This window comes from Drosophila gunungcola (genome assembly GCF_025200985.1).
Source record: "Drosophila gunungcola strain Sukarami chromosome X unlocalized genomic scaffold, Dgunungcola_SK_2 000036F, whole genome shotgun sequence".
Taxonomy (NCBI): Eukaryota; Metazoa; Arthropoda; class Insecta; order Diptera; family Drosophilidae; genus Drosophila; species Drosophila gunungcola.
In genome coordinates, this window is record NW_026453188.1 from 678,883 (window position 1) to 690,822 (window position 11,940).

An 11,940-nucleotide genomic window follows, 5' to 3' on the forward strand; every position below is an offset into this window, starting at 1 on the left:
ACACACACACATGTGGGTTGAGTGGGTGGTGCGGAGGTGTCCAACAAAAAAATGGCAGTGGAATTCGCTAATCCCGGGGAAAAATAAGGGGCCGAGCTCAGCCCCTTGGTCGCAGATTCAGTTTCATTTTCAGCCGAATGTAAATCTGAATCTGAATCTGCGGTTTCGGCGGCAGCTTCAGCTGGCCTTTATTACACTATTTCCTAAGCAGTCCGCTAGGCTCAAAAAAGGCAGAAGCGAACACTACAAAAAATTACATAATTTTGGATTATATTTTGCAGATTTGATTAGAGCTTTATTTTATTTATTTAAAGTATTTTATAAACATGGTAAAGAGGTTTAAAAGTTTAGTTCATTTACTTTTGACTTGGATGACTTAATTTAATTTAACTTAATTTAATTCCGATTATAAAATGTTTTTTTTTTGGATTTTAATCACTGCCTTATATTCATCTGCTTCAAGATACAATGTTTTAAAACATTAAACAATTTGGGTACTCAAATACAAATTATAATCAAGCAAAGTACTTGTATAAAAATAAGCAAATATTAAGACTTTAACACAAATTTTTCTTTAGTCGATTAAATAATTTTTAAATCAGATAACTAAAGACAAAATAAGTTATAATTTGTGTTGTACATATATCATTGGGCTAAGAACTTTATAGACTCTTCAATTTAGTTACTAGGTTATTTCGCAATAAGAATTAATAAAATTGAGTAATAACAATATAGTTCCAATTTGATTCAAAATACAGACTTTTTAATTGAGCATAATTACGTAATGGAAATAAATGAAGAGGATCTATATTGGAAATAAAAAAATTCTTTAAAATTGATTTATTGGACAGAAATTTGTCTTTGAATATTATTTAATTTATAATGTAATAATATTTTTGCGAGTGTATCCTGTGCTTACGAGCTCACTCGATTACGGACACATGTATGGTCGTTTCACGCACATGAGGACGTGACCAGGTGGGTGGATGCCCCCCCTCCTGGGTGGCTGCGTCTTTTTCGGGGGTGTGGCTCTTGACTTGGTCGCTGGATGATGACAATGTCTTCTGACAGCTTCTGCCGCCGCCTGTGATTGCCAAAAAACGCGACACGACGACGGGAACGAGAGATTGCAAAGCGAAAAGAAAAAAAAAAAGCAAAAAATGAACCATAATATATATGTGCATGTATAAAAAATGGAAACCCTGAAATGTAATACACTCACACGCACTCCGATTCCTGAGCCACAGACATTGATGAGGCCAAATTTCTGTGATTCGTCATCTAAATAGGTTTTCCCAACCCACACACACACTGCGCGGAATTGCCACGCATTACCCACACGCACGCACTCTCCAGGGAAAATTGTCCAATCTATGGGAAAAACGTTCCGCAGCTGGGCAGGTTTTTTTTTTTTTTTTGAAAATGATTCGCATGTCGAAATGCAAAATTTAACTTATTGGGTACTTTTTCTACTTTTACTTTTGGGCGCTCTTAATTTTAAAACTATCTGCATGAAACTTTCTTAGAATAGAACATAATTCCGAACGATAAATAATTCTTGTTTTTCCATATTTTATTATGGCTATATTTACATTTGCCTGTTTTTATAAGTTTTTATAAATAGGACTGCAAAATAATTGTCTTAAATATTGTTTCGTTTTTTGTTTTATTGTAATTAATCTTTGCCTCTGTATGGAAAATGTAGATTTTGAGCTTAGAACAGTATTGTCCTGGTTTTACAATACCATAAAAGTAAATAAATATTGTGATACTAAGATTAAAATATTATAATGCTTTCCGGCAACCAGGCAGTGAGGAGGAAATCAATTTTTAGTTCAGTTTCTCCTCGATTGCTTTTAGGTTTTTATCTAAATGTGAAGGCAATCTTATAAATATTGAGCAAATATATCCTTGCAGAGGGTATTATAAATTCAGTCAGAAGTTTGCAACGCAGTGAAGGAAACATCGCCGACCCTATAAAGTATAAATATTCTTGATCAGCTTTACTAGGAGAGTCGATATAGCCATGTCCGTCTGTCCGTCCGTTTCTACGCAAACTAGTCTCTCAGTTTTAAAGCTATCTGAATGAAACATTACCAAAAGTTGTCTTTCTATATAAGGTAGTAGGTAGTATATAAGTCGGATCGAGCCGGATCGGACGACTTTAGCATATAGCTCCCATAGGAACAATCGGAAAAATAAATTTAAAAAAATTATAACTTTGGTGTTTTTAATTTTTTTTTTTAGTTCTTCGGCATATAGTAATGGTTAAATAACTCAGAAATACGGTTTAAATTTCATCAAAATCGGACGACTATATCATACAGCTCCCATAGAAATAATAAAAATATATAAAATAACTCTAGTAATTGAGCTGCAAATCATCATAGCTTCAATGTTTTTAAACATATACGCCAGTAAATCATAATTTTAATGTTTTCAAAAATGTTTAATTCTTGCAATAGCTGCAAGGGTATATGAACTTCGGCTTGCCGAAGTTTGATTTCTTTCTTGTTAAAATACAAATGTATTAGGCTATTAGATTATACGAAAAACATTAAAAATTTTTTTTTTTTTAAATCAAACTTCTGTTTTTTTAATTTTTCTTAAATTTACTGGAACATAGTAATTGTTTAAAAAAAAAACAGGAAAAAAATTAAAAATTGGAAAACGATTTTATATAGTTGCCATTTGAACAATCGAAAAAATTGAGTTAAAAATCGGCATAGGTTCTAGATTTGAAACGCATATAAATCGAAATTTATATGTTTTAAAGAACAGTATAGGTATATAAACTTCGGCTTGTCGAAGTTTGCGTTCTTTCTTGGTTGATTTGTCATATGTTTCTGAGTTTTCGATGAATTGCAGAAAGGTGACTCAAAATTGCACTTCTAGATCCCACAATTTGTTCTTTTAACCTGTTTTACAATTTGGAGCCCAAAACTAGATACTTGAAACCGAATTAAAGGGGATACCTCTTAAAGTTTTCCATTTTATAAAACATTGCTTTCATCATTAGGGTTGGCTTTTATTTAGAATCTATTATAAACATTAGTGTTTAATGCTCCATCATTGGCGGTAGTCAAGGAGGAAAAAAAAGGACATCATGATTGTTAAACCTAAATGCATTGAATTGTATATTGCAATCGGGTCGATCGCGACAGGCCAAGGCAATATCGAATACGATGCGAATGTTGCGTAACCACCAAGTATTGATTGATGCCGATCCATGATCCGCCGATCCATGATCGTGGGTAGGGGATGCCAGGGTCTGGGTGGGTACTAGGTGGAGAGATGCGAAACGATGCATGTAGATGCGGGTGGACGACGAGAAAGGTCCGGCTGGAATCAGCCGGATCAATTTAGCTTGGAGCGCTTCTTGGCGATCGCATCCTCGACAGCGCGCAGTTGCTTCAGCAGTTCCTCGCGACGCGACTTCTTGCCATCCTTATCCTTGCCGCCATCCTTGTCCTTGTCCTTATCCTTATCCTTGCCCTCCTTGTCTTTGTCCTTGCCGTGCTCCTTCTCCCTATCCTTGCCGTTGCCGTGCTCCTTCTCCTTGTCGGAGTCGACTGAGTTGTTGGGTGAGGCCAGCGCCGAAACTCCCACCATGTTCGACGTTTTCTTAATCTCAATGGAAATGGGCGAACGCTTCTTGGTTGCTTGTTCAGCGGCTGGGGAGAAAGACATAGTAATTAATTAGTCTAATTGGTTTATGAAGGGGTATTACAATAATATATAGTAATTTTAAAATCAAATCATATATGCTGGTGGTATGTGGGGAGAATATCTAGTCAAGTAAAACCTGGTACACTCTTCATTTAAACGAAATTATGGATATCTGGACTTGTCAGCAAACTGTTACTTTTTAATAGGTGAGCCAGCCCTCATTAAATTAGCTCAACAATAAAAATAATTACAGGGACATATGCTCTGCACTTAAATTAAATTTAAAAATAAATTACTTTCCAAAATATAGGCGCATTGCGAACGGGTATAGTTAAATACCTTATTTGAACTTTAAAAAAATAGTTGCCTATCTTAGAGCCCAATTTTTTACAACCCCAAATTTCTAGAGCCCCCGAAATTGCTATAGATAACTTAGAACAATAGAACGTTTTAGTCTGAATAAGTTTTCTCGAGCATTCATAATCAAACAAGCTTGAAATTGTCAAAACTGCAAGGTATATTAATGATAACAATATCCTAATAAATCCTTTGAACCTTTCCCTCAAAGTACGTGTACAGAACTAGTGATCCTTACGCTTCTTGATAAGCTTGCGCTCGTTGAGCGCCTTGTCAGTGGCTCTCACTCGCTTCTGGGGCGTGTCCCTGGATCCCGACGAGCTGTCCGACGACGAGGAGCCCGATTCCGATTCGGAGTACGAGGTATCCGATGAGTCTGCGCAGGAATTAAACAGAAATTATAGCATATAGTCTTGGGCTTAAGCAAATGCAACAGTGCTTCTCACCTGAGTCGGAGGTGCTGGAGCTGCGCCGGCGTCTCAGCTTGTCGAACTTTTTGGGTGCCGGCGACGAGAGCTTCTTTCGCTTGGAGGCGGGACTGTGGCCAACGCCGCGCTTGTCCACAGCGGGTCGCTTGTACGAAGGCGACAGGCTACCTTCTGTAAATGCCAAAAAAGAAGCCATTTGATTAGTGGCCGATTATTCGAGTAAATAAGGTAAACACTCACTGGAAGAGTGCCTGGGTCGTCGCGGTATCTGGCTGGGCGAGCGGGCCGCCCGAGCTCCATGCCGGCGTGAGGAGGCAGAGGCGGAGGCGGCCAGCTTGTGCGAACTGCCGCCGTAGCGCCGCTTGTGCTCCGACGGACTGCTCGATCGCGACGAGTCCGAGCTGGAGTCGCTCTGCGAGCTGTTCGAGGTGGAGTACGACGAGTTGCTGCTGTAGCTGCGTCTGTCCCGCCGGCGGCGATCGTCGCGATCGTAAGAACCGCCGCGACCCATCGACTTGGACCGCATCCAGGGATCGCTCCACTCGTCGCCCCGCCCGGCGGCCTCCACCCGCTGCACAATCACTTCGCGCGCCGGTCTCAATCGCCGGTCGTCCTCGTAGTGCGGCATCCGATGGGGCGGCAGCTCACGATACCTTGCCATCCGGCCGTACGCGTCCACATCCTCGTACTGCGGCGGCATATACTGGGCGCGACCGTAACGATCCGGCGGCGGACCGTAAACGGAGTACTGCAGGGGCAGGAGGGCTCGGGGATTGGCGTGGGCAACGGCATGCGGATGCATGGACAGCGGCATGAGCGGATTGAGTGGCTGCTCGCGCACCGAGCTCGATTGCGGGGGCGGTGACCGGGCGCTGCTGCCGCCGCGGTCCTTGAGGTAGTACGAATCCTTCTCCATTTCATCAGGCGACAGTGTCAGGTTCATCTTCTTGTCCTCAAAGTCCATGTCCTGCTCCTTGCGTTTGTTGGCCTTGCGCATCATCTCCTTGGCGGTGCGCAGGCCGCGTTCCCAGGCATTCTCCACCACCACCGGCCCGTCGGGCAGCAGGGGTCGGCTATCGTGGACAGCGTGGGCACCGTATATACTGGGCGCATGGAGGAGGGCCGGCCGATGGAGTAGCGGCGGCCGCTCGTTCCGGTAGTCATGATAGTCGGCCGCCGCCGAGGCGTGCGCGCTATAGGCAGCCGCTCCGGCACGAGCGACAGCTGCCGGGGATACCGCAGCGGAGGCTCCCGCTCCGGACGATCCGCCCTGCATCGGCACCGAACGCACCAGGCTCTCGAACATCGTGTAGTTGCCCTTGTCCGTGACGCCGGGATGCAGGAAGCGACAGCTCATGCCCCAGGTGCACTGGCCGCGCGTGTAGAAGCGACAGACCGGCTTCGGTTCGGTCTCCTCCGGCCGCTTTTCGTCCTCGTCGGAAACTTCGCCCTCCTCCAGCTCCTCCTCGTCCTTCTTGCGCTTGGCCAATGCCGCCGCCGCCGCCGCCGCTGTCTTGTCCTTGGCCTCTTCGCCCTCCTCCAGACTGCCATTGCCAGCGCTGTCCTTCCGCTTGTCCTTGTCATCGGTGTCCTCCTCATCGCCGTCCACTTCGCCATCATCGTCGTCGTCGTCGTCGTTCTCCGGCACCTTGACCGCACTCTTGGCCTGGTTTGTTTCGTTGGCTTTGCTCTCCGACGGTGGCTCCTTCACCGGCTCCGGACACTCGCCCTCCTCCGCTTCGAAGTCCAGGGCGTCGTCGTCGTGCGCCTTCACCAAATCCTCCTCCAAAGCGGTCGCAGGCGCTCGCCCATTGGAGGCTTCGTCGGGCTGAAATATGGAGAATAATTTAATTAATTAAAGGTTTTCTTTGTTTGAATTATTCCAAAGGGTGAAAAACAATATCACTTAATTTTAGTAAACAAAATATCCATCAGTTATAACAATTATCATGATTTTATAGTAGCTACATTCCAAAGGAAGTCTTAACTGTACAAAATCATGCAATAATAATTAAGCATCATAACCCACTTTTCATAACTTATAGAGCTACTTATTTCCCTAGATTTTAAATAGACTGGAGCTCACTTTGGAATCTTTGGCGGAAGACTTTTCCTCATCCCCGCTGGCCGCCTTGCCGTTCTGTTTGGCCAGTTTCTGCTGCCCTGCATCCTCCTCGCCCAGAGCGGGCAGTGAGTCGTTGGAGATGGCGCCATCCTCGTCCTCGTCCGCTGGATGCAGCGAATTCTTGGACGGTGCTCGCTTCTCCTCCGCCTCGATGTCGCTGACATCGCTCAGATCCTCGTGGCTGATGTTCAGATCCACGGCAGCCTGGTTGTACAGCTGGGGACTGTTGCTCTGACTGCGAACGGAGGAGAGGAACGAGCTGGGCTGCGATTTGGCGCTGGGCGAGCCAGGCTGCAGCACTTCTTCGGCAGTTGCTGCCGCAAAGGATTCGGGCTCTGGTTCAGGCTCATTCTGGCGCTGCTGCTGCTGCTGCTGCTCGGGCAATCGTTCCTGCTCCCGTTCCGGTTCCTGGTCGGGTTCGTCCTCGCTGGAAGAGCCGCTCGAGGAACTGCTGCCACTGCCACTGCCGCTGCTGCTGCTCGAGCTCTTCTTCTGCTTTTTGGACAGCTCACTGCGACTCGAACTGGAACTGGAGTTGGACGATGAGCTGCTGGTGGAGGCGGCTCGAACGGATCGATCCAGAGTGGCTCCTCCACCGCCGCCACCGGATTCCTCCGCCTGGTTATCAGCCGGTTCGGGAGCAACCTCCTCTTCCTTGTCGTTGGTGGGCGAACTCGAACGCGACTCCGAGGAATTGGAGGGGGAACTGGCACGAGAATCGTCAGATTCCATGTCGAGGACCATGGGTTCGCCTTACGCCGGTGCGGGCAACTCCTTCCTATGTGTTTCTGCAGGAGATTCGAAGGGATCGGAGATTAGTTGGGTTGTCATGGCTGTACCTACTCAACACCCTGGACAAATCTTAGACATAGTAGGCCACCACGTTTCAGTGGGTGGGGGAATACAACCGCGGCAAAACTTGTGGAGCAAGTCGGTCATTTGTTGGAGGTTTTTTCTAAGCTAATCAGTTAATATAGTATTTTGTTTGATATCAAAATACATATTTCGTTGTGTCAAAATCGTATCTGATTATATGTGCAGGATTTAAAAAGCAGTCAATATATGTAATCCTATTGGCTATTCAATTTTAATTTATAATCGTATCATTTAAGGTTTCCACAAGGTTTCTTGTTGGTAATGATCTTAAATTAAAAAAAAAACAATGCACGATTTATATATAGTTAAAATCGAATAAAACTCGAAATAATAGCGACTATCGATAAATAGTGATACGAGGAAAGGTCACCAAAAGGAAACAACGCCAAGGTCAAAGTCAAAAGCCCCCAACAAATGCCGATAGCTTTTTGATTGCTCCGATAACGCGAAAGGGTAATAATCGATATGGGTATCTGTTTTTTTTTTTGCAATGAGGGAGAAGAAAAGTTTTGATTGATACGTTTTTTTTTTGTTGCTGTTAACTTTTTGTGGGGTTCTTACCTTCATTTCTTTTATTAGCATTTATCTTTTTAATTTTTGATTATATTGTGTGTGTGCTACTGCCTTTTTTATTGTATTTTATTTTTAATTAATTTTTTTGACGCGAACGAGAGAGACAACAGAGCGAGAGAGAGAGAGTGAGCAATTGGGAAAATTCTTAACCACGCTCTCTCCCTCCCATACACAAACAGTTAAGGACACGCACACACACACAGACGCACACACAGCAGAGAGTTAATTATTTGATTTTTGCGGACTTTTGCGCACTTTTCGCGACCGAAATTGGATTTACTTAACAACTTTAACCACTTTTCACTTACTGACTTTCGACTTTTACTGTATTACTTTTACATTTCAAACTTTTAACTTTTTCAGTTTTTTTTTTTGGAGGGGAAAAATAGAATACTTGAAAATATATCAATTTGTTGGTCTGCTTTTAGCAATATGCTCAATTTGTTGTTGCTGCTTACCTATGCTTCAGTTGTGTGGGTGCGAGCGAGAGCGCCGCTGCGCTGCCTCTGCCGACGTCAGCGTTGCGCTTTCCCCCTCTTTTTTCACTTCGCTGGACTTTTTCCGTAGCCCCGGAATGGAGTACCTGCCGCTGGATTACCTGTAAGTGCTGGCTAAGTGGACGGCTGGAAAAGTTTGGGCAGCGGAAAATGCGTTCGATTCGATTTCTTGAGTTAAAACAAATAACCTCTGTCACGAAAAATAGAAAATATGGCGGCTGCACCGTCCAGTGTGACCGTGGGCGGCGTGTCGAAAAAATCCCGCAATGCTTAAATACCGTAATTTAGAACAGGGCTAGCAGACAGAGCTGTCACTTGGCTGGCAAGGGTGTCGCTAAGGGGTCAGGGGGGCTCAAGGGCCCCTTTTAGTACAAAATATATGTAATTGAGTAAAAATAAACTAAACTCTATTAAATTGGTCTTGAATTCGTATATTGTATTTTTATAAACAGTTTTATATATATTATCAATAATAATCGCTTGTAAATGAAAATATTACAAATAAAAAAAAAAAAAAACAGAATTACTGATTGGTTTCTACTATATATCGTATCTTTACTTAACAATATTACTTGTGAATTACAAATTACTATATACCGTATCTTTACTTAACAATATAATTTATCAATTACAAAAATACAAATAACGACTTGAATTTATAGAAAATTATTAGCTTGTGGTTTAATTGTTTAATTCAGAAGTATTATACGGTTTCTTACCTTTAGTGAACAACTAGTTTTTAAGACCTAACTTTCAATAACATACATAAAAGATAATTAAAATGTTCTAAAAAATCGTTAACATACATATGTACATAGGTGCTTAAATATTCCCAAATCCCCTTAACCATTGTTTTGGACTACGCCCCTGTCGATTGCCTGGCACATGTAAAAAGCCCAAAAACTTGATTCCACTTTAAATTGGCACAATGTTTGAAATTAACAACATTTGACCGGCATTTTAATTACGCAACTGCAGGAACATAACCCCCTTTCAGTCCCCCCTCGCCCACACCGCTGTCCGCTTAGTTTTTCCCGCCGGTGGAGTGTGTACACACTGGCCACCAGATGCAGCGCTTGACGAAATCGTTACGTTTACTTACGTACTTTCCCACGGGAAAGAAGGTCCTTCCTCCTGGCACATGTCCTTTTTGGGACCTGAAGAGGGATTACTCCTCGGAGCCCGTGGAACTGAGCTTCGATTCGTACACGGGCGAGGGAACCGACGAAACGAGGCCACCGCTAGTGACCTACCATGGACTCTTCGGTTCCAAGCAGAATTGGCGCGGAATTAGCAAGGCTCTGGTGCGGAAAGTCCCCAGAAAGGTGGGTCATTGAGTTTATCTAGGGGATTGCCCCATATAATGAGGAGTTTTCCAACCTCCCCAGGTGTATGCCATAGATGTCCGGAATCATGGCGAGAGTCCCCATTCGAGTGTCCACAATTCCGCGGCGATGAGCGAGGATTTGCGTCTGTTTCTGGAGCAGCGCAATCATCCAAGGGCCGCCTGCATGGGTCACAGCATGGGAGGTCGCTCCATGATGTACTTCGCCCGCAAATACGTGAGTGGTTACAGGGGTTTCACTGTAGTTGAACTAGGAATGCTCTTAAGCGCATACCATATGTATAAGGAAGGTGTTCCTTGAAATACAGCTAGTTTTGGTATCCAAGGGTAGAAGTAAAGGATAGAACACCTAATATTTTTAAGGATCAGTACATGATAGGTTCCAAGAAATATAACTTTGTTTTATAAAACTTAAAATTATATTATTGATATTGTTACAGTTAATGATGCTAGTAATAGAACAGTATATGTCTCCAAAAATATACCTAGCTGTTAATAATATGCTCCTTTAAAATAAAACGTGCAATACCTAATGTGGCGGATCATTACTGTAAATGTTTTAAAACTTATAAATAGTTTAAGTTCCAAAACTAAATTAGGCTATAAAAGTTGTAATATATTGTAAATACCATATATGTATGTTTGATTTATGTATTATTCCAGTTATAGAACTAGTTTGGAAGACTACTTAAAAAGGAATCAAAAAAGATAGCTGGATATTATCCTACAATAACCAAGTTGGGTTTAAAGTAGTCTTAAAATATTAATCGGTATTATGAGCATTAGTGGATTGTCATTCCTTTCTGATTAATCTAATTTGTTGACTTATCATTACGATGTGTACCATATTTAATTATGATATATACAATTTTAGCCCGAAATGGTGGAGCGATTGATAGTGGTGGACATATCGCCCATTAGCGTGCCGCGTTCCACTGGCGAGATGACGCAAATCTTCGACGCGATGGTCTCTCTGGATCTCTCACCGACTTTGTCCATGGGCGAGGGCAGGAAAATCGCCAGGGAAAAACTACTGAAAGCCACCGAAGACGAGACCGTGGACTTTATCATGCTGAACCTGCGTAAAGATCCCAATTCGGGGGCGTAAGTTTGGCTTTTTGGGGTCCAGTTTTGCCATGATTTAAAGGTTTAATACGCTTCAGATTCTCGTGGGCCTGCAACGCCCAGGTTCTTCGAGATTTCCTTACCCGCTTCGATAACTACCAGAGCAATCTGGAGGAACTGCCTCCGTATACGGGACCCACCACTTTTATCTGCGGATCGCGATCACCCTACATGAGGTTAATTTTATTTTGTATATGTTTAAAGCTCTAAAAATCTTAACTAATCTAATATTTGTTCGATTTTAGACGCGAGCAATGGCCGCAGATTCAGGAAATGTTCCCCAATTCCGAGCTTCACTGGCTGGAGGCTGGTCATCTGGTGCATTTCGAACAGCCGCAGGAATTTTTAACACTAGTCAGCGATTTCCTAAACAGATCTGACTGAACAATCAAATTGTTATGTTAGCCAATTGTACAAAGGAGCCAATAATAGATAGGCTTTAGCTAAATTAACTATAAATAGCGTTTTTCTTTGGTTTGGGGCTATACGTTATATATATATATATATACAAAATATATATATATATAAGTGTTTGCTCTTTTTTTACCTTTTGATCTAAACCTTAGAACCTAAGCCATCACAAAAAAGAGCAGGACAGCAACATTTTAGAAGATTCTAAAAGCTAGAAATCACAAGACAAATAACCAATCGAATAATATTTGTGTCATAATCTTGGTGGTATTGAAGATATCATTTAAGTCATTAGTTAAAGACAAAATTACAATATTATTCCTTACTTTTCACAAAATTACAATCAAATATAGAAATATTTAAGTTAACCAAGCTTATAAACCATGCTTAACATATATAATGCTTTTTAAACAATCCCTTAATGGACTCCCTTTCACCTCTCCCCAAATTAAACTGAAATTTAAAGTACTTTTAGTCACGAAATGCACTCTAAATGACGTCAACTTTAAGTGCCCCTTCCCAAAAATGTTGACC

General features: G+C 42.6%; 2 protein-coding genes across 3 annotated transcripts; one reads left to right on the top strand and one right to left on the bottom strand.

The window, feature by feature from the left end:
• Window positions 1-3,007: 3,007 nt before the first annotated feature.
• LOC128260693 (zinc finger CCCH domain-containing protein 18) lies at window positions 3,008-8,780 on the bottom strand. 2 transcript variants are annotated; one of them, XM_052993883.1, is made up of 7 exons: window positions 8,487-8,780; window positions 8,017-8,421; window positions 6,541-7,367; window positions 4,695-6,282; window positions 4,473-4,625; window positions 4,265-4,402; window positions 3,008-3,674 (listed from the first exon to the last, which is right to left on the bottom strand). In XM_052993883.1, the coding sequence occupies exons 3-7, from the start codon at window positions 7,321-7,323 to the stop codon at window positions 3,358-3,360; spliced, it is 2,979 nt and encodes a 992-aa protein (XP_052849843.1). In that variant the 5' UTR covers window positions 7,324-7,367; window positions 8,017-8,421; window positions 8,487-8,780; the 3' UTR covers window positions 3,008-3,357. The 2 variants fall into 2 exon arrangements, with proteins under 2 accessions (XP_052849843.1, XP_052849842.1); XM_052993882.1 differs by lacking the exon at window positions 8,017-8,421.
• Window positions 8,781-9,409: 629 nt separating this feature from the next.
• Window positions 9,410-11,454, top strand: LOC128260695 (uncharacterized). The gene is made up of 5 exons (XM_052993885.1): window positions 9,410-9,850; window positions 9,914-10,087; window positions 10,745-10,974; window positions 11,034-11,171; window positions 11,241-11,454. Exons 1-5 carry the CDS (start codon window positions 9,593-9,595, stop codon window positions 11,377-11,379), a joined length of 939 nt encoding a protein of 312 aa, XP_052849845.1. The 5' UTR covers window positions 9,410-9,592; the 3' UTR covers window positions 11,380-11,454.
• Window positions 11,455-11,940: the final 486 nt, after the last annotated feature.